Source organism: Staurois parvus, unplaced genomic scaffold, assembly GCF_062004578.1.
Source record: "Staurois parvus isolate SC_StPar_1 unplaced genomic scaffold, SC_StPar_1.0 ptg000141l, whole genome shotgun sequence".
Lineage (NCBI taxonomy): Eukaryota > Metazoa > Chordata > Amphibia > Anura > Ranidae > Staurois > Staurois parvus.
In genome coordinates, this window is record NW_028317937.1 from 1,059,796 (window position 1) to 1,084,224 (window position 24,429).

Here is a 24,429-nt window from a genome sequence, read left to right on the forward strand (position 1 = left end):
TAATTCATCCCCCATAGTAATTCATCCCCCATAGTAATTAATCCCCCATATAATAATTCATCCCCCATAGTAATTCATCCCCCCTATAGTAATTCATCCCCCATATAGTAATTCACCCCCCCTATAGTAATTCATCCCCCCTATAGTAATTCATCCCCCATATAGTAATTCATCCCCCATAGTAATTCATCCCCCATAGTAATTCATCCCCCATATAGTAATTCATCCCCCATATAGTAATTCATCCCCCATAGTAATTCATCCCCCCTATAGTAATTCATCCCCCATAGTAATTCATCCCCCCTATAGTAATTCATCCCCCATATAGTAATTCATCCCCCCTATAGTAATTCATCCCCCCTATAGTAATTCATCCCCCATAGTAATTCATCCCCCCTATAGTAATTCATCCCCCCTATAGTAATTCATCCCCCATAGTAATTCATCCCCCCTATAGTAATTCATCCCGCATATAGTAATTCATCCCCCCTATAGTAATTCATCCCCCCTATAGTAATTCATTCCCCATATTGTGTCAATTCACTTAACTTTGCTCCGCGCGTTCCTCTCGCCCTGTTCCCGCGCCGTTCTGGTCTTCAGGGCGGACTGTGAGAGGAGAGGAGTTCGTCACGCTGCCCCGCCTACATCCTGGCTGCCCCGCCTACATCCTGACAGCTGCAGAGTCCTGACTTTTGGGGCGGCCGTCCGAGAGGAGGGAGGGGAGCGGGCGCCCGGCACACAGAAGAGCCGCATTTAAGTTTGTAAAGAGCCGCATGTGGCTCGCGAGCCGCGGCTTACCGACCACTGCCCTAGACTACCAAACAACAGGGAGCAAGCACAGAAGAGACTGAAAAAACATTATATTTTTTAACAAGAATAAGGAGTCTTGTTAATAAAGATTTGCCATCTACCACTGCAGCCATTTTAACTTCCTGAAGAACACCAGTGAAGGTTTCCTCCATTCTCCCTTTGATACACATATGCCTGTAAGTTAATTCGTTGTGTTTGTCACATATAAATCCAGATCGTTTAAATATATTTAATGTGATCTGTAGGTTGCCGTTTGCAAGAAATGTGTTAATTTGTATGCATTTGTGGTAGACATGTTTACAAACGCGTTGTAACTTCAGTTTATGTGATTGTATTGCAGTTTTACAGAACAATTCACAGATGTAAATTCAGTTTTGGAATGAAACACAATGTTGCTTCTGTCAGTTTTGTTAGCTGGCTGTCAGCTAACCGTTAGTAGGACAGCACAGGCAGCATGGAGCCAAGAGTTGGGATTAAGTTAATTGTGATCACATATATGTCTCACCCACTCTAAAAGAACTGTATCCTTTTGTAGGAGTGTTCTAGAACATTGTTGTTAGTGAAAAAGAAGAGGAGACATTTACAGGGTGGCTACATTCTTGGTTGTCCTATGATTTCCTTACTTTCTTTCTATTGACTGAATTAATATCAATCTGTGGTAACTTCTTTTGTTTTAACTTCTCTTTTGTGTTCAAGTATTTTTCACGCTCTCCATTTCTAGTTCCTGAACCGCTATGATTGCATAGTTGCATCTTGCTCATTGTGGGTTACAAACAACAGTTAATTATGTAACATGAACGGTTACTGGATAGCTATAAATTTCCAGGCTCTAAAGGTATGGTCACATAGCTTCGAGTAACATGGATCATCTGCTTGCATTAGTGGCAGCTTTGTGGGTATGCCAGGTGAATGGGGGTGAGTAGTACATTCATAAAGCAGATGCATTATCCATTCTGTGTGTCTGGCAATATTGTATATTTATAATTAATGTTTCTGCAAAAACATAGCGTGTTAATGACTTATATCTTTCAACCTTACTTATGTTTGAAAGGTACCATTAGTTTATAAATCTACCCATACCAATGTGTTGGTTATATTAAAGAAGTTAAAGCAGTTAGTTGGTCCACATGTTTGTAAAACAATAGTATGTAGAGATTATTATTTGCATAAGAAATATTTTAAAATAATTTTTTTTGTATAATACATTAACACAATTCTGTTACCAGGAAAATAAACATTTGGTAATTGTGGGAAATAAATACTCAGAACCAAAGCCAACCAAGGAAATACAGTGTTATATTCTGAAATTGTATGGCATAATTTACAAAGAACACCCAGTTTCCTTAAACCATTATAGTCACTGTAAGGTGTTACTAAAGGGTATATAGTTACTCTTTGAAAGCCAGTTTTCTTAAGGGTTGCTTTGTATTTCCAGTGCTAGGGTTGTAATATTACATATATTAGTTATTATAATCTGGTGGTTTTTTTAATGATCCATATTATAAACCTAACATGTCCTGCTCTGGGGCCCATTCACACATACAGTGCACAGTTTTTATATATATTTTAATGCATTTCACTTGCAGTTTTGTTGTTGCTAATCACCTATTTTCCAAAGTTCTTCTCTGTTTTAGCTGACTTTTGGCATACCTTATTATAGTCAAACTGACATTTTTAAGAATGCAGCATGATTATTAAAAAACAAAAATAAAAAAAAATTAATTATATATATATATATATATATATATAGGAACAGCCCAGTTTTGGGCTGTGTGTAACCTTCTATTGCCACTGGACTGTATGTTGTGGTGCCCATGGCTGAGTTTGTGTGTCTTTTTGAAAACTCTAAAAAAAACATACAGGAACAGCCCACAAAAAGAATACAACATAATTTAGTTACACTTTAACATTAAAAATATGTCCAAAGTGCACAAGTTTAATTAAACCCAAAGATTCCCTTTGACCCTTCCATGCATATCGCAAAACTATAGCATTTATTTGAAAGAAGGGGCAGGTAGAGGCAAATTTTGGTACAATGCAAGAGAAGCGTATCTTAGGAGCAGCTGGATGAGATTATAAATTATAAAGGTTTATTAACCTCCTTGGCGGTATTCCCGAGTGTAGCTCGGAGTAAAATTTCAGTACCAAGAGCGGTAACCCCTGAGCTACACTTGGGCTTACCATGCGACGTTGCTCAGGGAGTCCCTGCAGCACTTACCTTGTCCTTCACTCCCGTGATGTGTCCCCTGCAGCGTCCCCGGCCATCTCCTCCGGCCGATGCCGGCATCCGCCTTCCGTGTTCCGGTCCCTGTGACATCGGGACGTACGGGCGCAGGAACCGGCGGCAAATTTGAAATTTTTAAAAAATGTCATTTTTTTAAAAATGATTATTATATAGTAAAACATTGCTGTTTCCATGCATTTCACATATATTTTGTCCCTACTGCTTTGTCCTGTGCCCTGCCTGCATTTTGACTGTTCTTTCTGCCTGGAAACTTAGAAAAGTCCATGGCGTCCAAAAAGCGTCCCTTTACGTCAAAATCGGTTTTAGACCAGCTAGAGAACAGCGATAGTAAATCAGAACCACTTGCAGAATTGAGTGATAATGATTTGTGGGGAAATTCGTCATCAGACACTGAAAACGATTTAGCGACTTTGCTCAGCGATGTGCGAATTTGCCTCTGTTATTTCAAATTTCAGTGTTTTTGTTTTTTTTATATTATTAAATTAAATATATTATTATTATATTATTATTTTTTATGATTATTTATTAAATTATAATTTATGATTTCGTGTTTCAAGTTTTATCATATCCGGAATGTTTACTAGACTCTTGTTCGGACAGATTTCAGTGAGTTATTTCTAAAAATTACAGCCTACAATAAAAAACGACATATTTCCATACAAAAAAATGTACCGCTTTCAGCACAAAAAATCGGAAATAATCATACCGCCAAGGAGGTTAAGGTCTTATCAATGTTATAAGATCCCATAAATAAACCTAATTTGATTTATTTATTAAAAAAAGCTGTTATGAAATTAGTAAATGCTTATATATCTTAGAAATTTAGCACAACTAATTGTATTTGAACTAAAATTCTCCTCCAGAGGGTGGGATATAATTTAGTTCTAAATTACCCTAATAATAGAGCATTGTACTTTTTTTTGTACAATTTTTACTGTGCGTATAAAGTGAATACAAATGCATTGTCAAGTATTTCACATTTTGTAAAGGAAAAAACAAATCAGCGCAAACAAGATAAAATACTTCTCAAAAAATTAAAGGAACACTTTTTAATCAAAGTATAGCATCAAGTCAATTAAACTCCTGGGATTTTGATCTGGTCAGTTAAGTAGCAGAGGGGGTTGTTAATCAGCTTCAGCTGCTTTGGTGTTAATGAAATTAACAGGTGCACTAGATGGGCAACAATGAGATGACCCCCAAAACAGGAATGGTTTTACAGGTGGAGCCCACTGACAATTTTTTCCCTACTCATCTTTTCTGACTGTTTTTCACTAGTTTTGCATTTGGCTAGGGTCTGTGTCACTACTAGGGGCGGACTGACCATTTGGAAACTCGGGCACTGCCCGAGGGCCCAGGGTCAGTAGGGGGCCCCCATGAGATGCCCCTGGTATCTTTTTCATAGGCTTTTTTGAGTTTGAGGACAGGGGCCCCATGATCCCCTATTGCCCGGGGGCCCATGAGTTGTCAGTTTGCCCCTGGTCACTACTGGTAGCATGCTGCGATACCTGGACCCCACAGAGGTTGCGCAGGCAGTCCAACTCCTCCAGAATGGCACATCAATACGTACCATTGCCAGAAGGTTTTCTGCATCTCCCAGCACAGTCTCAAGAGCATGGAGGAGATTCCAAGAGACAGGCAGTTACTCTAGGAGAGCTGGACAGGGCCGTAGAAGGTCCTTAACCCATCAGCAGGACTGGTATCTGCTCCTTTGTGCAAGGAGGAACAGTATGAGCACTGCTAGAGCCCTACAAAATGACCTCCAGCAGGCCACTGGTGTGAATGTCTCTGACCAAACAATCAGAAATCGCTTACTCCCACTGATGCCAGGACATTTTCTTCTCCCACTGGCCACAGTCCAGCCCCCCTAAAGTCTGAAGGACAGTAAACTGGCCCTTTGTTTATAAAGTGTGGAGACCCCTGGGCACTCTGACTGCTATTAGGTATCAGGATGAAATCCTTGGACCCATTGTCAGACCCTACGGTGGTGCAGTGGGTGCTGGCTTCTTCCTGGTGCACAACAATGCCCGACCTCATGTGTCGAGAGTATACAGGCAGTTCCTGGACGATGAAGGAATTGATACCATTGAATGGCCCCCACGCTTGCCTGACCTAAATCCAATACAACACCTCTGGGATATCATGTTTCGGTCCATCAGAGGCTGAAAGGTTGCACCTCAGACTGTCCAGGAGCTCAATGATGCCCTGGTCCAGATCTGGGAGGAAACACCCCAGGACACCATCCATCGTCCCATTAGCAGCATGCCCCAACGTTGTCAGGCATGCATACAAGCACGTGAGGGCCCTACAAACTACCATTTTGAGTTGCTGCAATGAAATTTCAGCAAAATGGACTAGCCTGCTGCATCTTTTTTTCAGTTTTGATTTTTGGGGTGTCTTTGAATTCAGTCCTCTGTAGGTTGATAATTTTCATTTCAAACAATGGGGCATCCTTACGTTCCTAACACATTACCCAGTCCATATCAGTATAGATATCCAGCATGATGTTTTTCCCCATTGAGATCTGGTGTGCTTTCAAAGTGTTCCTTTAATTTTTGTGAGCAGTGTAGATAATCCTACTACTTGCAAGCTGGACACTAACGCAAATTCCACAGTACCTAAAAACAGATAAACAAACAGAGTGCAGGACAAAGGTATATAGAAGAGGCAAAAATGTCCACAGAAAATCACCAGACAAATATTCTGTTACAGGGTACCGTGACACAATCCATGAATAAAAGTATAACGTGCATAAATATCCAAGTGTGGATAGCGTACACTCCCCAGAAAAGGTCAAAAGTTGCATTTCCCCTCTGGGGCATATAAGCACTGAAGGCTCCAGTTGGTCTTGGACAGTGTGTCTTCCCATCAATTATACCACATATGGAAAGAGGCTAAAGCAGAAGGATAGTGATCTTATAATATACTTTTATTGAAAATATAAAAACCACACTTACAAAGAAGGCACTTTTGACAAAAAGTTCATAACCGAGCACTCTAAATCACAGTGTATAGATGCAAGATAGCCGCAGGTGACATCACAGGCATTGCTCCTCCCCCTATACGCGTTACATCCTAGGGCTGATGAAGACCAGTATTATTTTAGGAAGTATGAATTTATGTCTTCCTGTTTCTGCCCCTCCTAAACAGACACCCAAATGGAAACTACTGTTAACGCCAGCTATTGATATTTTATGGAGCCAATTCCATTTGCATTTGAAAATGATCCTTTATTTACAAATATTGCAAAACTAATAATATAATGTGACAATGTGATGTGCAAGCTGTACACATGAGTTCAAATGAACAAATAACACACAGTAATAAAAATAGGGCATGCAATTTTATTGTGTATTTTGTAGATGTATAGTTGTAAACAGTAGAAAAGTACTCTAATATGGTCAGTTTTTAAACATTTGTCATGTTACAGTCTGCTTAGCAATATCATACCTGCAAAAGCTATAAATGTCTTTATATTAAAATTTAAAGTTTAGGAATTATAAATGAAGCACAGGAATTCATTACATTTGTGATATCTCCTCCTAGGATCCTTCAATACTGAAATTGTTGGGGGAAGGGAAGCCATACCCAACTCACATCCTTACATTGCCTCCCTACAGTTCAGACGGCAGCATTTCTGTGGGGGATCTCTTATTGCACCTCAATTTCTTATGACTGCTGCCCATTGCCTATCTGACATGTAAGTATGTAGTTAAATGATTAAAATTAAACCTTTTCATTTAATCATGTTATGCTACTTGTCTTCTTAATCTTCACTGTGGTGCCTTCCTAGTGCCACATAGTCTTTAGCCAAAGTGCACTGTACTTGCACACGCATACATTTACTTTAATGGAAAACCTGTCTGGCTGTGGACAGACTATACATTGCAGTGAATGGTGACTGCAGTGTGTATGTACCAGGGGCGGACTGATAACTCATGGGGCCCCCGGGCAATAGGGGATCATGGAGCCCCTGTGTCCTTGCCCAAACTCAAAAAAGATACCAGGGGCATCTCATGGGGCCCCCTACTGACCCCAGGCCCTCGGGCAGTGCCCGAGTTTCCAAATGGTCAGTCTGCCCCTGGTATGTACTAGTACAGTTTGGATGATTTCTGAAGATTTCACCTAGACGCTGTGGTCTGACAATGAATAGTAAAGAACTCTGGACTGTGTTTTTGAAGTCTAACCTATATTGAAAATGCTGAGTTGAAGAAGAAAGGATATGTGCAATAACATTTATGATTGGAGTCATTACTTTTACATATGAATCCAAATATGATTAAATCATGCTATCGTTACATTGGTTGTTCATTTTTGGTTTCAGGTGTTTGTTAACTCACTCACAATGATGGGTGTTTCACTTGCATGATAGATAGCACGTAAATGGTACTTACACCCTCTAATTCCATTGTCCATTTTATAACCCTTACTACTTAGACCACGGGTGTCAAACTGGTGGCCCTCCAGCTGTTGCCAAACTACAAGTCCCATAAGGCAATGCAAGATTAACAGTTATTTATTTATTTATTTCAGGTACTTATATAGCTCCAGCAATTTACGCAGCGCTTTAAATATATATTGTACATTCACATCAGTCCCTAACCCTCAAGGGGTGTACAATCTAAAGTCCCTAACTCACATTCATACATACACATACCAGGGCCAATTTAGACAGGAGCCAATTAACCTACCAGCATGTCTTTGGAGTTACAAGCATGACTCCCAAAGGCAGAGGTATGATGGGACTTGTAGTTTCGCAACAGCTGGAGGGTCGCCAGTTTGACATCCCTGACTTAAATGAATAGCCTTTATTTATCCCTTCACCTTTGTACCTTTTTTGGAATGCCTAGCCTTTATCAATGATCTTTACTGATCTTGAAGTTCCCCAACACGTGCATTCACTGAAACGCAACTGCTCTCCCTCTGACAATTGCATAGTTGCCAACTGTCACGTATTGCCCAGGACGGTCTCGGATTTTAAAGCCTTGTCACAGTTGGCCTTCGTCCCGGGCTCTGTCCCGAAAATAGGAAATATTCCCAAATTGTGCGTCCCCTGTCCCGGGCAGCCAGCTCCACAATTCTTGTGCTTCTGAACAGAGAGACACAAGGACAGATGATTCCTCCTCCCCCCTCCCTCCTCTGTCCAGGTGCTCTGATTGAGGACTCCTTGTGAGGCTTGGCAGTGTAATGCAGGCCATAGACGGGCCGATTATCGGCCAAATTGTCGGCCGATAAACGAAAAATCATTCGGTGCCGTTGCCGATGCTGCCACCAATGCTCACAAAAGAATGGGACAAGAAACCAGTTTGACAGAGACAGGGGAGCACACCATACAATGTGACAGCAATACAAATACAAGACTTTTTCATATAAAATATAATAGCGGAAGAAGAACGGAGCCACCGTTCAGTGACACTTGTTTCTTCTTCTTCTTCTTCTTTAAACTGTGCAAAAAACCAGAAAAACGGCCGAACAAGTAACCCACTAACAGTGCGAAAATCGGTCGATTTTTTGTTCAGCTGAAAAATTGGCCGATTTTTGACCCGTCTATGGCCTGCATAAGAGGGTAGGGGTGTGTGGCCAGCTTCCCAGATAATCGCGCCCGGCCCCTCCTTTTACCTAGGGCAGCGTGAGCAATGAAAGTAAGTGCTGTGATGGTGGGACATATGTAGTGCATGTGTGAATGTAGCATGTGTGTATGTAGCATGTGTGAATGTAGTAAGTGTGTATGCAGAGTTGCCAACTGTTTGTATGTTTAGGGACAGTTTGTAAATTGCAGGCATCGTTTCCGCAGTCTCTGTCCATCCCTTGTGCCGTGTCCGCAGTTTCTGTCCATCCCTTGCGCCGTGTCCGCAGTCTCTGTTCATCCCTTGCACCGTGTCTGCAGTCTCTGACCATCCCTTGAGCCGTGTCCACAGTCTCTGACCATCCCTTGCATTGTGTCCACAGTCTCTGTCCATCCCTTCTGCCGTGTCCGCAGTTTCTGTCCATCCCTTGCACCGTGTCTGCAGTCTCTGACCATCCCTTGAGCCGTGTCCACAGTCTCTGACCATCCCTTGCATCGTGTCCACAGTCTCTGTCCATCCCTTGGGCCGTGTCCGCAGTCTCTGTCCATCCCTTGGGCCGTGTCCGCAGTCTCTGTCCATCCCTTGCGCCGTGTCCCCAGTCTCTGTCCATCCCTTGTGCCGTGTCCACAGTCTCTGTCCATCCCTTGCGTCGTGTCATGGGGGGGGGGGGGGGAGAGAATCTCAGACTCTGTTTAACCACACCCCCTTTAAGACATTCCCAATATTTGGCGTAATTTAAACCACACCCATTTTTTGGAGCGGCGCATCATACAGGAAAAAAAGTGTCCCTCAAAATTTTTATTAAATGTTGGCAACAGTTGCCCCATTATAGCTAAGGGAAACACAGCATAGTTAAGCAAACTTACTGTTCCACACTTTTACCTATTTTTTTTTAAATTAAAATAACAAACATGCTATACTTACTTGCTGTGTGCAGTGCTATTGCACAGAGTAGCCCCGATCCTCCTCTTCTCGGGTCCCCCGCCAGCGATCCTGGTTCCTCCTCTTCTTTGTGTGTCCCCGTAACAAGCCATTTTCTATGGGGACAAACACCATGTGCTTGCTTCCGACCTGTGTGTCTACAGAGCCACGCTCCATAGACACACACAGTGGGACTTAGCCCTTCTCCCGCACTTGATTGACATCAGCAAGAGCCAATGGCTCCTGCTGCTGTTCGAGTACCTGTCTGAAGAGGAAGCGAGGGAAAAAGGGATGCAGTCGGTCACAGCACTGATCTCTTCTCCCATCTCTTCCCCTTCACACAGGGAACTTAATGTTTTTTCCCTTAATGCAAGCAATGCATTTAGGTAAAAAAGATTTTTAGGTTTTGTATCGCTTTAAGTCTTTAATATGTCAACCCCCTCTCAAATTTAACTCCCCCCATAGTAATTTTCCCCTGCAGATATAGCAAACAGCTTCTAATTACAACACACATAAATACAAAATGTAAATAATTTGTACACAGCCCAGCCCACTTGCATATCTTTACTCAATTTCATTCTTATAGTTGTAAAAAACCCAGTTGTACCCAGAGGTGCTGTTAGAAACCAGGGGGCCCTATACAGCCAACCTGACAGGGCTTCCCCAAATAAGCACAGTTTACTATGCTTCAGGTATAAATGAATACAGTGAGTGATCAGTGCCAATCTCTCATTATGTTCATTCAGGTAAGGAAGGGGCTGGTAAATGTGACATATTTACAGGACCCTTCCCCAACTCTCCATCCTGAAGAATCCTATTCTGTGCTTGCAGTTGCCAGTGGGAAGGAGAGGAGGGAAACCGGCAGCACTGCGGGGATAGGGACACACACAGGGGAAAATGTATGGTGCACAGGGAGGGTGATCGGTGCGGCAGAGGAGCGATTACTGGAACCAATCGACTGTATGGCTCTCTGTATCAGCTGAAAGTCAGCGTCAGGGAGAGGAGAAGAAGCCAGCTTTCAGCTGCTGCAGAGAGAGCCATACAGGGGATTGGTTCCAGTAATTGCTCCTCTGCCGCACCGATCACCCTCCCTGACTACATCCGATTCACCCCTGCTGGCTGGAGCACTGTACAGGAGGACTAGTGGTACCCCCTTATCCACGGCCCTGCTCTGACCCATTTTTATTAAACCTACATTTTTATACTTTCTCTCTACAGGCATTCCGCCCTATGCCCTCATATGAACCGTTGTGTCAACAATATTGAAGGAAAAACTCCTCTGTCTTTAACCATCTTGAATTTCTGGCTTACACCCAATTTATCCTATCTAATACATGTGTGCTTGAATGTTTTTTCTTTAACAGACTTACAGAAGTCCTTCCATTCTGCTTTCTACTTGATCCTTTTCAGTCTGGATTTTTGCTGGGCACATACAATAAAATCTAATCTTTTTAAGGTGTCAGAAGGCTTCCTCAGAGCAATTTCAAAGGATTTCTTTTCCTGCTTCTCTATTTTGATCTCACCTCTAGGCACCAGTACTAGTTCTTTTTCTTCCCCAACACTCTTGAGGTTACCTAGTTAATATCAAGGTAAACATGTGCTCTATCATTTTAAACTACCTTTAAAAGAGAAATATGGCCAAAACTATTTTGACTCTACTTCTTCTATGGATCACAGGAGTGCACTTTGTTCTGCTCTCCTGGAACGAATTGTCAGCTGACAGTGGGCTAAAGCCTGATGTCACAGATCTGATCTAGGGTGACGTCACAGATCTGATCTAGGCTGTGAAAGGATCCCAACCATATTGTTGGGATCTGCTCAGATGCCTGACCAGCAGATGGCTTAACCTCTCAGCACACTCAGTCAGCCGCTCCTGCCCACTCTCTGCAGCTTCAAGACTAAGAATTGAGTGATCAGCAGTCTTTGTTCGCTCAGTTCTTGGTCTTAGAGGGGGTGGGAGACAGATGCAGCATCCGCCTAGGTGAGTATGTGTGTTTTTTTCAATCTCAAACTTCTCTTTTAAACCATATATTTCGATTGTTTGGTTTAAGGAATCCTTACACTTGACCTTGGCATAGCTAATCTTCATATCTTTTGCACATTCCAAACTGATCCCTGATAATTGATTTGACAACATGTCCTACATCTTTCCCTTTCACAGCACCTCCAAAATATAGCCCTTCTTCACTCAAGAGACTTTTAAACTTCTAGTTCACACACTCAAAATGTATTTCCTTGACTGCTGCATACTGTGTGGTATCTACTAGTTAGTTTGCTACAATTTACCAAGCCTGTTGCAAGCCTAAAGTTGTCCATACGTGCTGGCCTGCAGGCTGAACAGAAAAAAAAACCTGATTTCTTCCACACCATCTACAGTTAGACAAATCTCCCTGTGAAGATATTGTATTTTGACAGTCAACCACACCAGCTGTCAAACTACCTGAACAGTGCCTGCATCTGATAGGATTTAGCCACTGTTATGCCAGCAATTTTTCTGCCTAGCACCTTTGACTTTTCAATGAAAATATATCCGGTGGGAGGGGACCACCAGGGCCACCCACTGAGCACATTTTGTCTGGTTTATCAGGAACAAGCCAAATTCTGCTCTGTGTAGGGCCAACTTTACATTTGTTTTACAAACATTTTGTTTCTAAATCTTATCTTATTAATATCACTCTGTCTGAACAAGTGAAGTAAGTTGGTCAGAATTCCATCTGTGCCATTGTGCAATCTGCTGTATTTCAGCGGTAATTTGCCTTTTACATAAACTTGCAATAAAGCAACTGCATAGCAATGACTCCTCCTACTTTCAAGATACACTTGTAAGCCCCGCCCCACATAGAAATATATGCAAAATGTTTCTGGGATAGTGGAATGGAAACAGTTGTTGGGTGAAAGCCCTCTTGCATTTTGCATAAGACTCTCTTCCATCTACTGCCATGATATCTCCAAGCTGTTCTTTCTGCTTCTTCATGGATCTACTTATGTACTTTATATATAACAACTTCCCAGAGGCGTCACTAGGGTTGGTGTCACCCGGTGCGGTAACACGTGGTGTCACCCCGGTCCCGTGCTCTGTGTTGGGAGACGGAAGGATGTCTTGTGCAGGATACAGCCAATGATATGTGATGCAGAGGAGCGGGCTCTGGGCGGGGTCATTACTAGTCACTGACTGACATGTAGAGTAGGAGCTGTCCAATCAGAGGGCATGGGCGGGCTTCACTCCACAGGCCGGGTGTGAATTGGCCTGCAGCAGCCGCTGTGATCCCCGAGATTGGACACCCCCCTGCTGGGACCTCTCACCTCCCGCATGGCATGGCTGTTCCTAGGGCTGCAGGAGAGATGAGGAGCCCCGGTACCCGGGCAGAGGACGGGGGACACTCCGCTGGGATGGATGCCAGCCACTGACAGCTCTACTTTTCATTTTGGTGTCACCTCTTTGGTAGTGTCACCCGGTGCGGCCCGCACCCCCCTAGTGATGCCACTGCAACTTCCTATACAAAGCTGCAAGATTAATTTTAGGAAACATCTATTATCTTAAAGATCTTTAAATTGAATGGTAGTCTAGGCAGAAAAATTTAACAATCACTCAGGGTCCAACTCTTCAAATGTACACAGTCATCTCTCTTTTCATTAAAGAAGAATTGCCACCTTTTTTAAAATTGTTTGGTTCCTGATGGGACAAAGTACATGTAGTACTTTGTCCCGCCTTCCCAATGTCTGATGAGACAAAGTACTTATCGTACTTTGTTCCATATTCTTAGGTGCTCAAAAAATACTAGCTACATTATTGGACAGGGAGCCATCTTTGACCCGACAAGGAGATGGCTCCTTTGCTTTGCAGCATCTGTCTCCAACACCCAGCAATTCCCCAAGGCAAGCACCCACAAGTCAGATCTCTCTGCATTCTTCTTTCTGGAACTTGCCCCAGACAAGTGCTGGGAGTCGGAAAAAGGTGCTATAAAGCAGCTGCTAGTTGTGGCATCAGGCAGCCATGCACGAAGGGTGGTGTGGCGCCCTGTCCAACATTGTAACTAGTGTTTTATTGGACCTAAAAAGATAGGACAATGTACTTTGTCCAATCAGGAACTAAATATTAGATAACAATTAGTGATAACTCTTCTGGAAGGTACAAACAAATCACAATTAATTTTGCATCTACCATTTCCCTTAATCGTATGTAGTGTTCCCTATAAACACTGAATTCCTGACATTCAAGTACTCTAGGGATTTTGCCTGTATACTTTTGGGTTTCTACCTGTTCTTTGCAGCAGTTAGATGAGAATTGACATCAGAGTATGTCACTGCGCTAAGGCCTCATTCATATGGGCAGCTGTAGGGTGGCAAAATAGGCAGCTGAGGCATGGTCTTACGGCCCCCCTGATTAATTAAAACAGAACATGCAGCCACTCAGGGCTGTACACATGTTGTGGCCATAGCAATAGCCATATATCCTGTCACCCTGAATAGTAGTTGTGGCACACTTTTTACATGAAATACCCATTAGGCTGTCACTTTAATGTAGGCTGCCTTTTTTATGTAGGTTGTGCCTGATTGCACTACAGTAGGAAGAAAAGAAACATTTTAGGAGATGTGGCTGAAGAAAAACTATTTTAGGGTGCATGGCTATCAACATTGTCACTGCTGTTTCACAGGTCATTAGTTTGTCAGTAAGCACCTGGTCACACCTACATAGGTACATAGATAGTATTATTTATTTTTTTTCAGGTACTTATATAGCGCCATCAATTTACGCAGCACTTTTACATATATATTGTACATACACATCAGTCCCTAACCCTCAAGGGGTGTACGATCTAAGGTATGGTTGAAAAAGGACAAAAGTCCATCCAGTTCAACCATTAACAAAAAAAAAGTTATAATCCTATACCCACAGTTGATCCAGAGGAAAAAAAACAGCAAAGCATGATCCAATCACCACTGCTTTCTGGATTGACAGCACTGCCATTGTTACTGAAACCCCTCTCACTGTGAGCTGCAGTGTCTGGGAGGTGGATTGTGTGAGACACAAATGAAGGAGGATTCAGCTAAATCAAAATAGGAAAAGGATTTTTTTTTACTTTATGAGGCTTGTGCATCTCATAATAATAACTGGACATTGTACTCGTTTAAAGCCTTTAGTTGTACTGTAAACATTTTAATACTGATTCTGACAAGGACATACTCATTGTTCTATCTCAGTACTGAGCATGAACTCACAATGTGTCACAACATATGTATCATAATCATTTTTATACTTTTATTCTTCTGTTACACTTAGGAACCCATCTCAAGTGACTGTGGTATTGGGGGCTCATTCTCTTCGTAGTAATGAAGATTCCCAACAAACCTTTAGGATCGCACAAGTTTTTGAAAATGGCTTCAATCCCCAAACATTGGCTAATGACATCCTTATATTAAGAGTGAGTAATCTGGCAGATAAGTAATGTCTGATGTAGCAAACTGGCTGTAGAATTACATAACTCCTTCTGTTTTCTCTTCAGCTCGACAGGGCTGCATCTCTGAACTCCAGAGTGAATGTAGTAACTTTACCCCGTGTGAATGAGACAGTCCCGGCTGGGACACAATGTGTTACTTCTGGATGGGGACGGCTTGGGACTCAGTCACGGACTCCAGACCGTCTGCAGGAGCTTAATGTCACTGTGACCAGCGGAGGCTTGTGTCGTTCAAGTAACATCTGCACTGGAGTATTTATGAGACAGGCCGGCATATGCTTTGTGAGTAAAAACCAATAGTTGATGATAATTCCCCTAAAATGTAAGCATTATCTAAAAACAGGAGCCAGATTTGTCTGCAGGTCAACAGCAACTCATAGTAGCATTTATTAAAAATAGTATTCTCCATTAGAATTACATGCAGCTATGTTTACTGCAGGGGCGGATTGACCATTTGGAAAATCGGCACTGCCCGAGGGCCCGGGGTCAGTAGGGGACCCCATGAGATGCCCCTGGTACCTTTTTCATAGGCTTTTTTGAGTTTGGGCAAGGACACGGGGGCCCCATGATCCCTTATTGATCGGGGGCCCCATGAGTTGTCAGTCCACCCCTGGTTTACTGTAATCTTGAAAGCTACCTTGTTCTGCTGCAGCCATATTACCCTCTATTCCTATGACACCAGACGTAGGATCCCAGCGGTTGGTAGCTGCTTCAGGTACAGCACATGCCCATCCTTAATAAAGTAGGGGAGATGCTCACCATGATAACAGTATAGGCCTACTAAATAATCTGATGCACAACTGGTACTTCCAAAAACGAACACATTTCACTCCCACGTGAAGCTTATCCATAGTCTCTAGGCCCTGTCGAGACATCTTTGAATTGGGGAGAGGATGGTGTTAGACTAGCCCAGTGGTGGGCAACCTTTTTTTTCAACTGAGCCAAATCTCGCCAAAACCACGATTGAAATTTATTTTGAGAGCCACATTTTTAAAACTGAAAATACATCCCCCATATAGTAATTCATCCCCCATATAGTAATTCATCCCCCATATAGTAATTCATCCCCCATAGTAATTCATCCCCCATATAGTAATTCATCCCCCATAGTAATTCATCCCCCATATAGTAATTCATCCCCCATAGTAATTCATCCCCCATATAGTAATTCATCCCCCATAGTAATTCATCCCCCATATAGTAATTCATCCCCCATAGTAATTAATCCCCCATATAGTAATTCATCCCCCATAGTAATTAATCCCCCATATAGTAATTCATCCCCCATAGTAATTCATCCCCCATAGTACTTCATCCCCCATATAGTAATTCATCCCCCATATAGTAATTCATCCCCCATAGTAATTAATCCCCCATAGTAATTCATCCCCCATAGTAATTCATCCCCCATATAGTAATTCATCCCCCCTATAGTAATTCATCCCCCCTATAGTAATTCATTCCCCATATTGTGCCAATTCACTTGCCTTTGCTCCGTGCGTTCCTCTCGCCGTGTTCCCGCACCGTTCCGGTCTTCAGGGCGGACTGTGAGAGGAGAGGAGTTCGTCACGCTGCCCCGCCTACATCCTGACAGCCAATGTTTGCCACGCTCCGCGGGCCGGATTAAAAGGTCCGCCAGACCGTAGTTTGCCCATTGCTGGGCTAGCTGCAGAGTCCTGACTTTTGGGGCGGCCGCCCGAGAGGAGGGAGGGGAGCGGGCCCCCGGCACACAGAAGAGCCGCATTAAAGTGTGTAAAGAGCCGCATGTGGCTCGCGAGCCGCGGCTTGCCGACCACTGGACTAGCCGATTTAGATGGACTTGAGTAACAAATTAAAGCCAAACTCTAGCTAACATGTTTTAAGCTGTTAGTGCAACAGTTTATTTTTCCCTTTGTTATAAAGGTGTGACATAAATGAATAAAAGCTGACCATTGTAAGCACTCATGTTGGTCTTAACCGCTTCCATACAGGGCACTTTTACCTCCTTCCTGCCCAGGCCAATTTTCAGGTTTCAGCGCTCTCACACTTTGAATGACAATTGCGCGGTCATACAACATTGTACCCAAACTAAAATTTTATCATTTTCTTCACACAACTAGAGCTTTCTTTTGGTGGTATTTAATCACCACTGGGGTTTTTATTTTTTGCTAAATTAACAAAAAAAAGCGAAAATTTTGAAAAAATAACCACTTTTTCTTTGTTTCTGTTATAAAAGTTTGCAAATAAATAATTGTTCTTCATACATTTAGGCCAAAATGTATTCTGCTGTATGTCTTTGGTGAAAATAACCCAAATTAGGATGTATTTTTTAGTTTGTAGGAAAGTTATAGAGTTCACAAACTATGGTATAGATCTGAAAATTGATCAATCCTGAAGTACTGACAGCCAATCTAATTTCTTGAGGTCCAAGAATGTCAGAACAGTACAGATGTCCCCCAAATGGTCCATTTTTGCAGAGCAGACATTCCGACGTATTTCATAAGAGGCATGGCGAGTCTTTTGAAGTTGTATTTTTTTTGTCATAATTTTTTGGAAAATTAAAAAATTAAAAAAATTATTTTCACAATTTGTTTTTACATACTGTCACCAGTGCAGTACAGCATCATCATATAACTGGCATGGCGGTGATCAGGGACACTGACTGGTGACAGTATGAAAAAAAATATTATAATTTTTTTGTATTTTTTTTATTATTTTTAATTTTTTATTACATTTATGTCTTTTCTTAAGATTTTATTTTTCATATTTCGCTATGAGCAAAGTAGTACATTGTTACCATAGTAACATTGTACTACTTTGGGGAAGTGATCAGTATTTGTTATTTTTTTTTTTACACAATTTGCTTATGCAAAGAATTACTTTGCTATAAGCTCCTAGATTGTAAGCTCGAAAGAACAGGGCCCTTGACCCCCTTGTGTTTTGTTTTGTTACTGTATTGTCTCATGTTCTGTCCCCCACTATAATGTACAGTGCTGAGCAAACCTTTTACCGCTATATAAATACTGTATAATAATAATAATAATATAAGCAAGCATTTACCTGAATGATATAGATTCATTCAGGGTTTTTTTTTTTTTTGTGCTCAGCTGTGATTTGGCCATGGCTAATCACATGACACAGCTGGGCTGTGATTGGCCCAGCTTGTGCATGTGATCGCTGTGACCATTCACAGCTAGACACACTAGTATACAATGGATGGTATGAATGAAGCCATCCATTGTATACAACTGTCATGTGACCTGCTGTGATTGGTCGCAGCAGGTCACATTGTACCGGCAACGGGGCTGGTACTCAGATCTGTCATCAGCCGTGTCTGAGGTACACGGCCGGTGACAGATCGTGCCGCTGCGCGGCTCTGTGGGCATGCAAACTGCACATACCCGAAAGGACGCCATATGGCGTCCACCCGGAGGGATGAGGGTTTTTTCAGGCTGCCATTTGGCTATAGGCCAGACGGGAACCTGTTAAATAGATTGTCTCAACCCTGTAACTGCCACTTTTACTGGACAGCTTGGTCTGAAGTTGAAAAAAAATTGACTTTCTATCCAGCTACACAGGTGAAAATAAATACCTTCAGAAAAAGAGTTATAGGACTTTTAAGGTACCAGAATCACCTACTTTTAAATAAAACTTCAACATTTATTGTAACAATTAAAACTGCATTAAAAAGTATATTCATCAAACATGTTGCTGCAGTTACTTACCACATTCTACAAGCATAATATACATGAACAGCTCCAATATATTGTTGTTGAAGGAAGAGTAGAGATGGGGTATCCAAATTCAATGCGTTTCACAGGTCAGCGCCTGCTTCTTCAGGGGAAAAAAGGAAAAGATTTTCCCCTCATATCAAACGACAGCAACATGTTCACGTATGCAACCACCATTTAAAAGAAAGACAGAGAAAACATCACCAAAGATGTGGGTCCAAGTGTTCAGTCTTGAGTAACAAAAGAGGGGACAACTTAAAGTAAAACTCTAGCTGAAATAATAAAAATGGGCAAACAGGTAGGAATTTTAATGCATAAGAGACATAGTTACATAGTTAGTCTGGCTGAAAAAGAACACAAGTCTATCCAGTTCAACCATAAAAAAAAAAAAAAGTTAATCCTATACCCACAGTTGATCCAGAGGAAGGCAACACACCCCCCAGCAAAGCATGATCCAGTTTGCTCCTGCAGGGGAAAAAAGTCCTTCCTGATCCCCTGAGAGGCAATCGGATATTCCCTGGATCAACTTTACCTATAAAAGTTAGTATCCAGTTATATTCTGTGTATCTAAGAAACAATCCAGGCCTTTTTTAAAGCAATCCACTGAGCTGGCCAGAACCAACTCTTGAGGGAGTCTATTCCACATTTTCACATCTCTTACTGTGAAGAAACTGTGAAGAAACCTTACCATGTTACCCCTTGTCCTCTGTGATGACCTCAGGGTGAAGAGCTCTACACCGAGTTCACTATATGAACCACTGATGTATTTATACGTGTTGATCATATCCCCCCTTAATCTCCTCTTCTCAAGAGAGAATAAATTCAGTTCCTCTAATCTTTCCTCATAGCTGAGCTCCTCCATGCCTCTTATCAGTTTGGTTGCCCTTCTCTGTACTTTCTCCAGTTCCCCAATGTTCTTTTTGTGAATTGGTGCTCAAAACTGAACTGCATATTCCAGATGAGGTGTTACAAATGATTTGTACAGGGGTAATATGATATCTCTCTCTCTGGAGTCTATACCTCTTAATACAAGAGAGGATTTTGCTCTCTTTAGAAACTGCAGCTTGGCATTGCATGCTTTGTCTCTTCTGCATTATTGTTACCTACCTGCCTGGCTGCCCCGTACAGTGAGCCACGTACGGTCAGTTCACTGTACAAATTGAGCAATTCTGAATCTGACTGAACTCCAGCACATGCGCTAGAGTGATGTCATCCCCACGTGGCCAATTATTGAGACATGGAAGATGGCTGCTTGAAGATGTCAGCATCCGGGTGGGGAGCAGAAGGACGCTGTGTTACTGAAACTGAGGTGAGTATAGTTCCTCTTTAATTCCAAACATGGGAACAGGCATATAACTATGACTGAGCGTCTGCTGTAGGAATAGGCATTATTGTTCATTTTCAGAAGCATGAATTACCATCTAACCACTTGATTCTCACTTTTGTTACACATAGTACTGTGGGATGCATTAACGGCCCCCCCCATTGCAGCCAAACATGCAGCTGACCCTTTTTCGGGAAAATAATGCACAGTATTGTGTTGTGTCATGCTACAGCACAGGTGCTTTCCCTTAGTGTATTCAGGTAACTTTCAAAATTCATGCACACAGGCATAGTGCGATATTGAAATGCAATGGTATGGTTTTGGCCTTACTATGGGCCAGTGGCATCCCTAGGCAGGAGCAGGGGGTGCACGCCGCACCGGGTGACACCTATTGCACGGGGTGACACCGGACCCTCTCCATGAGCTCCACGAACAGGAAAGTTTTAAAACAAGATGACGATCCCTGCAAGATGGATCGGATCTGCAGTTTGAGCATAATGGAGTCCGATCCATTATGGTCACCAATCCGCAGATCCAATCCATCTTGCAGGGGTCTTCGGTTTGCTTTAAAACTTTCCTTTTCGTGGAGCTCGTGGAGAGATCAGTTAACCCCGTATAGGATGCAAGCCGGTGATCCCCGCAGGATGGATCGGATCTGTGAATTGGGGAGCATAATGGATTGGACTCTGATCCATTATGCTCAATCCGCAGATCCGATCCATCCTGTGGGGATCGTCGGAGGAGTGACACCAAGTGTTACCGCACCAGGTGACACCAACCCTGGGGACGCCCCTGCTATGGGCTACAGGGATGCTTTAACAAAGACCTGTACTGAGAGAAATATGGAGGTTGCCCTTGTTGATCACTTTTTCTGAAAATACTAGGTGCTTGACTTGCATGCTGATCGAATGGCTTTAGAGTGGTTTTAACTCTGATATCTGCATGACTCACTCCTAATAGATTGAGCTAGCACCACAGCCACCTGGGAGACAACCCGCTTCCGGTCATGCAATAAGCTGACTCATACTCTCAGCTCTTTCCAATCCAGATCCCCGCCCCCTACTTTCTGCTGCTGAGGAAAATCCTTTAAATTGTGTGTTGTAGAAAGCTGCACAGGATAGATGACTCAAGATAAACAGGTACAACATACATCGGATGATTAGTTTCAGGTGATAGAGTTGAAACAAGTCACTTCACTAGGTACAGTTGCAAGAAAAAGTATGTGAACCCCTTGGGATTACGTGGAGTTTTGCATGAATTGGGCATAAAATGTGCTCTGAACGTCATCTAAGTCACAACAATAGAAGAACACAGTCTGCTGAACATAATACTACACAAACATTACATGTTGCCATGGTTTAATTGCACATAACATGTAAACATTCACAGTGCAGGGAGGAAAAAGTATGTGAACCTTTGGACTTAATAACTGGTTGACCCTCCTTTGGCAGCAATAACCTCAACCAAACGTTTCCTGTAGTTGCAGATCAGACCTGCACAACGATCTGGAGTGATTTTGGACCACTCCTCTTCACAAAACTGTTTCAGTGTAGCAATATTCTTGGGATGTCTGGTGTGAATCGCTCTCTTAAGGTCATGCCACAGCATTTCAATCGGGTTGAGGTCAGGACTCTGACTGGGCCACTCCAGAAGCGTATTCTGTGCTGTTGCAGCCATTGTTTTGTTGAATTCCTTGTATGCTTTGGGTCATTGTCCTGTTGCATCACCCATCCTCTGTGGAGCTTCAGTTGGCGGATAGATGGTCGTACGTTTTCCTACAAAATACTTGATAAACTCTGGAATTCATTTTCCCATCAATGACAACAATCCGTCCAGGCCCTGAGGCAGCAAAGCAGCCCCAAACCATGATGCTCCCTCCGCCATGTTTTACAGTGGGGATGAGGTTTTGATGTTGGTGTGCTGTGCCTTTTTTTCTCCACACATAGTGTTGTGTGTTCTTCCCAAACAACTCAATCTTGGTTTCATCTGTCCACAGTATATTTTGCCAGTAGTGCTGTGGAACATCCAGGTGCTCTTTTGCAAACTTCAAACGTGCTGCAATATTCTTTTTGGACAGCAATGGCTTCCTCCGTGGTGTCCTCCCATGTACTCCATTCTTGTTTAATGTTTTCCTTATTGTAGATGTGTCAACAAAAATGTTAGCATGTGCCAGAGATTTCTGTAGGTCTTTAGCTGACACTCTGGGATTCTTCTTTACCTCATGCAGCATTCTGCGCTGTGCTCTTGCAGTCATTTTTACAGGACGACCACGCCTAGGGAGAGTAGCAACAGTGCTAAACTTTCTCCATTTGTAGACAGTCTGTCTTACCGTGGACACATGAACATAAAGGCTTTTGGAGATAATTTTGTAACCATTTCCAGCTTCATGCAAGTCAACAATTCTTGATCGTAGGTCTTCTGAGAGCTCTTTTCTGCGAGGCATGGTTCACATCAGACAGTGCTTCTTGAAACCAGTAAACCCAAAACAGGTGTGTGTTTTTTAAGGGCAGGACAGCTGTCAGCAACACATCCAATATCATCAGACTGATTGGAGTCAAGGTTGGCTCACTCCTGGCTCCAATTAGCTCTGGAAGAAGTCATTAAGCTAGGGCCTCACATACTTTTTCCTCCCTGCACTGTGAATGTTTACATGTTATGTGCAATTAAACCATGGCAACATCTAATGTTTGTGTAGTATTATGTTCAGCAGACGGTGTTCTTCTATTGTTGTGACTTAGATAACGTTCAGAGCACATTTTATGCCCAATTCATGCAAAACTCCACGTAATCCCAAGGGGTTCACATACTTTTTCTTGCAACTGTAAATGTAACTGTTTACAAACACTTTAATACTTTCGAAGGTAACTGACCAACAAACACTTAGATCAGGAGTTCTAATTTACTTTGGCTTATTAATGGAGTTTGCTTGCTCCATTTTGGGGTATTCAAATAATAATGGTAAGTGGTGGAGCAGACAGCCCTTGTCAGGCCTTGTCAGTGAAGGACTTTCTTCTCAATGTATGGAGTACAACCTAACTTTTTTTTCTACGGATGCGAGGGCAGGGGGCTGGAGTTTGATTTTGCTATTTAAAGTGCGCTTGGAATCCACACACCTATTATACTACTAAAGCTGGCCATGTATGGGTAGAATTGCAAACTTTTCAAAGTCTTAGGAAAAGAACTTTGGTAATGCCTACATGGATCTAAACCCATTCAAGCCAATGGAACCATACCACATCTGCTTTAATAGCTCAAGTATGGCAGGACCTGTCCTCAGCCTAGCTCATGTGTAGGATTTCAATAGGGATGTAGAACTTTGAAAGTCATATTTCTCTGAAGCTGTTGAAGGCCAAGTAGTAAAGGAATTCAGTGTCTTGGTTTGGTCATTGGTGGGTGTTGGTGTGGAAATTTATTTTTCTATTCACCCCTAAAATAACAAATTCTTATGCCTAAAAGAGAAGGAAAAGTTGAGCATTTTCCCATAAAAGCCAGCTGGATATATCTTTTCATAATCTTTGTTCAGTAGACAAATTGCTACTGGAATATGATTTGTTAACAACACTACCTTCTTTTCCTCCAGCTTTTTACTTGAAGCCTATTGTAACTTTTGTTTGCAGCAGCTTTTAAAGTTAGTAAAATTATAATTGAAGGTTTATAAATGGAATGACTTTATATAACAGACCTCTATGAATAAAATATTGGAATAAGCATAATTTATTCTGAAATTCTGTTGCTTGTTAATAGATTTTTGCGTACATGAACTGGTTTTGATGCATGTTCTTAATTTTTTTTCAGGGTGACTCTGGAGGTCCACTTGTGTGCAATGGGGTGATTCAGGGAATTTCATCTTTTATAATCCGGAGCTGTGGGAGTGGAGTGGCTCCTGATTTCTTTGCACGAGTTGCTGTGTTTCGAGACTTTATTGATTTTGCTATTAATAGATGATACATCAGAATAAGCCCCATTCATTTTAAGCATATTAGATGGAATTCATACCATTGGATACTGTATATGTTCCTTGCTAATGTGCCTTCTTCTATTTCACTAGCTTCTCAAATCAATAGTCAAATAAACTTTTGAAGCTTTTTAGTATATTTGTTTACTGACTGACTCATCATGGTTAGTACACAGGGGACACTTTCATTGTCACATACAGTTGGTAAGGTTGAATAAAGACATCAATCTATACAGTTCAACCTGAGTGTGTCTGTATGTGTGTTTATCTCACTATAATTTTCAATATCCCTGTACATTGTGTTTGATGAAAAAAACAGCTAATAGTTTTATGAATTTATCTCCACTCTCCACTTACACCAACTGTGAAAAGGAGTTTCACATCCATACCACTCTAACAGCAAGAAAACCCTTACGCAGTTTAAGATTGAACAGCTTCTCATCC

At 42.1% G+C, this 24,429-nt stretch overlaps 1 protein-coding gene across 1 annotated transcript; it reads left to right on the forward strand.

Moving 5' to 3' along the window:
• Positions 1-1,615: 1,615 nt before the first annotated feature.
• On the forward strand, positions 1,616-24,226 carry LOC149465185 (myeloblastin-like). The gene is made up of 5 exons (XM_089673571.1): positions 1,616-1,725; positions 6,599-6,752; positions 14,822-14,963; positions 15,045-15,278; positions 23,826-24,226. The coding sequence occupies exons 1-5, from the start codon at positions 1,671-1,673 to the stop codon at positions 23,973-23,975; spliced, it is 735 nt and encodes a 244-aa protein (XP_089529697.1). The 5' UTR covers positions 1,616-1,670; the 3' UTR covers positions 23,976-24,226.
• The last annotated feature ends 203 nt before the right edge of the window (positions 24,227-24,429 follow it).